This window comes from Anopheles darlingi, chromosome 2 (assembly GCF_943734745.1).
Source record: "Anopheles darlingi chromosome 2, idAnoDarlMG_H_01, whole genome shotgun sequence".
Lineage (NCBI taxonomy): Eukaryota > Metazoa > Arthropoda > Insecta > Diptera > Culicidae > Anopheles > Anopheles darlingi.
The window spans coordinates 24,424,294-24,427,395 of NC_064874.1; the positions used below are offsets into that span (position 1 = coordinate 24,424,294).

Here is a 3,102-nt window from a genome sequence, read left to right on the forward strand (position 1 = left end):
CCATAAACATTGCGGAAACATGATTGAAAAACCGGTCGACGAGGCAGGAGGAAGCAAGAGGGCAAGGGAGAGGAGGGCAGGGCACGAAAAGTGGGTAGCTTTTCCCCTCTCTCTCTCTCTCTCTCGGTACACTCTCGGAATACGTAGGACCTACTCCAGGTGCCAGGTGTGCTAGGTTGTTGTCCACCGTTGCTGTCGTCGTATGCGTTGGTGTGCGTCGGTGTGTGTCATCGGATGCGGGAGCACAGGACACCGGGATGGGATGGGCACACATGGCGTACATTGTTCCCGGTCTACAGTGGCTGCTACCACCTCTAACAATCCCAATAAACAATCAGGCCCCTACCCAGTGGCCCGGCTCTGGCGTGTACCGCGGCTCGAGGGCAACCCAACCAGAGGTTAAAGGTGGAAAACGCCCGGAAAAACTAATCTAGCACACGTCGCCCTAGGGCACCACCACCACCACCACGGCACGGGGTCACGGATGAGGGTGACAGGTGAACGGGAACGCGAGACCCCGCTACCCCTGCCCTTCTGTTTCCCCTTCCCCTTTTGTGGAATAGGCAATCATGAGGATCGCTTGAATCGGGAGGGAGTCCAGGAAGGCAGACCACACACGCCAACCACTCGCTTGCTCACCATTCCTCCAGTGATGCTGGTGATGATAGTCGAGCATCAGCATCATCATCGTAGTGGCAGTGCGGGTTCCCCATGGCAACCGGAAACGCACACAAACCCCCTTCTTTCTCTTCTTCTTCTTCTTCGCGTCGACAGTTCGGTCTGCTTCTTCTGCGCCACCGTCAGCACCGAAACCGAACGTCAAGCGCAACGCAAAAGACGTTATGACCGGCTGCTGGTGCTGCTGGTGGTTGGTTCGTTGAGTGGCTCGGATCTCGGATCGGTGCCCAGTGGTGGGGACACACATTGGAGTCGGTTGGTTGGTCGGTCGGTCGGTCGGTTGCCGGAAGCAACGTGGCGTTCTCCAGAGTATCGTCTCTTCTCAGCGATGGCCCCATTTTGGCTTCTTTTGTTTCGATTCCGGCAAGCGAGCGCCCCGAGTGCCCGGTGACCTGAGCCTGAGCCTGAAGGCCAACCAAAGTGATCTTCCTCTTCTCCTTCGCCTCCTCTTCCTCCCCGAACAGGGCCCGAGGTCACGGGAAGCGAAGGCAGAGTGTGTCCATCCAATTTTGCTGGGAATGGACGCAGCTGTGGCGATTAGAAGCGATGATAAAATGCAGACAATTATTAGATGAATTTTCGCTCGAACCAACACGACCGACGGCGCAGCAAGAGAGGAGTCACCTCTCCACCCCCTCCTTTTTCTTCCCCAACTTCAATCAAAACACACAACCTCCCGGGAATGCAAAAATCAGAAATGAGCTGCCACGTCTATTTGGTCTTCACTCCCTTTGTCCCTCACCATGGCGGGCGCAAGATGGTATCGTCGACGGCGGAGCTTAGGTTATGCTCAGGGGTGGCACTACCACGTACTTGTATCTGGGTTTCGCGGTCAGCACGATTGGCTTTATCGCCCCGAGGCAGCATCGATCGTGGTCCGGTGAACCAGCTGCTGCTGCTGCTGCTGGTGTGGCCACGGTTAGAGAACCTTCCTCTTCCCACGCTGCTACATCGTTGCTATCCGGCTGGAAAGAGACAGAGAGAGAGAGAGAACACAAACACAAATGCCAAATGCGTGTTACACCAAAAGGATCAAGGAAGTTCGGCGGTCGTTACCGAATCGGTAAAACCCGGAAACCGTACCACTGGTGAAGCGTCGGCCACGATGACGATAAGGCACGCAGCAATGATGGTGAGCAGCAACAAGAACACGTCTAATCTTTTCCCTATCATGTTCGATCACTCGGATGGCATGCCACGGGTCCCGGTACACGGCCACTGATCGAGCCGCCGTTCACGGGACGCGCTTTTTATTCGTCCGCGAATCGCCTGGCGTCGGCGCGCGCGCCTCACCATCGTCCGGGAACTATAAATAAGCGGCAAACATTCACGGTTGATTGGCGAGCTGACGGCCACGGTAAAGATGCACCGCTTTATGTTGCATCTAGCTGCAATGTTGATGCTGCAGCTGTTTGTTTGTTTGCTGCTGCTCCTGCTGCAAGCACTCCGACGCCGGCAGCAACTGGCAAGATGAATCGACGTCCGGAGCGATTCCATTACTCCCCTGTCTCAAGCTCTAGCATTGGCAACGCGATAACTTCCTCTTCGTTCCGCTTCTTCGTCGTCTTCCTTGCAGCAATCTGCTGTTTCCCCTGGAGCAGTACGTGGCTGCTACACGGACTGGTCTAAGCTGGAAAAGTATGAATAATGCTCGGGATGTTTGTACGCTTTGACAGTCGGTGGTCAGACAGAGGAGGGGCTAATGTACAGACGGACGGAGAACCGTGGCAACCGAGAAACGCGCGTTTGTCTTTGTAGTCCGTCCAATCAAATAAAGTTGAAAAAAGCACTGACATGGCGGTACGGTGTAAGCAGCGAGGCGCTGCGGTCTGCTCCCGTAGGGCCGGAGAGGTAGGGACAAGACGACGCCCAAAGCCCTCGAAGCCATTTCTCAAGCTATTCTTGCGAATACGATTTGAATACGACAGAGAGAGGGCGGCCGGGCGCGCGCGCGCGCTCGTACGCTGATTATTTATTTTCATCTCGCGGCTCTCGGGTTTCTTCCGGAACCGACAGCAGCAGCAGTGGTGGTGGTGGTGGTGGTGGTGTGAAAAGTGTAAAACGAAAAGCGACCAACATGCAACATAATGCTCTGGCGTGCTCCAGCGAACACCAAAGATCAACTAGCATCTCAGCTGGCATGCGTCTCAGCGGTCTCGGCCCCCGGGATGCGGTGGATGTTGGATGAATAATTTAAGCGTGGTTCCCGGGAAGGACCACCTTTTGACAGATGGGCGCCAGAGCTGACGGGAGACGGGCCGGCCGGCGGGGAATGCGGTTTATTTAATGCAATTTCCGCTGCTGAAAATTCGTCGGAATGTGCCGCGGAATGAACGAACCCTGGATAGCGCCCGAGCCTATTAAAAGAAGCATCAAAATATTTGATGAAACATTCACACCTCGCAGGAGCGACGTCCGAACCTG

At 55.3% G+C, this 3,102-nt stretch overlaps 1 protein-coding gene across 2 annotated transcripts; it reads right to left on the minus strand.

The window, feature by feature from the left end:
- Window positions 1–1,361: 1,361 nt before the first annotated feature.
- Window positions 1,362–1,947, minus strand: LOC125959884 (uncharacterized). Of its 2 annotated transcripts, none has more exons than XM_049692870.1 (2): window positions 1,735–1,947; window positions 1,362–1,643 (listed from the first exon to the last, which is right to left on the minus strand). In XM_049692870.1, exons 1-2 carry the CDS (start codon window positions 1,849–1,851, stop codon window positions 1,458–1,460), a joined length of 303 nt encoding a protein of 100 aa, XP_049548827.1. In that variant the 5' UTR covers window positions 1,852–1,947; the 3' UTR covers window positions 1,362–1,457. The 2 variants fall into 2 exon arrangements, with proteins under 2 accessions (XP_049548827.1, XP_049548828.1); XM_049692871.1 differs by having other exon boundaries at window positions 1,762–1,918.
- Window positions 1,948–3,102: the final 1,155 nt, after the last annotated feature.

Bases quoted from the DNA above. Each gene is read 5' to 3' on its own strand.
- LOC125959884 (XM_049692870.1), bottom strand. From the start codon at position 1,851: ATGATAGGGAAAAGATTAGACGTGTTCTTGTTGCTGCTCACCATCATT. The intron at 1,644-1,734 runs GTAACGACCGCC...GTCTCTTTCCAG, and splicing joins TTCCGGGTTTTACCGATTCG to CCGGATAGCAACGATGTAGC.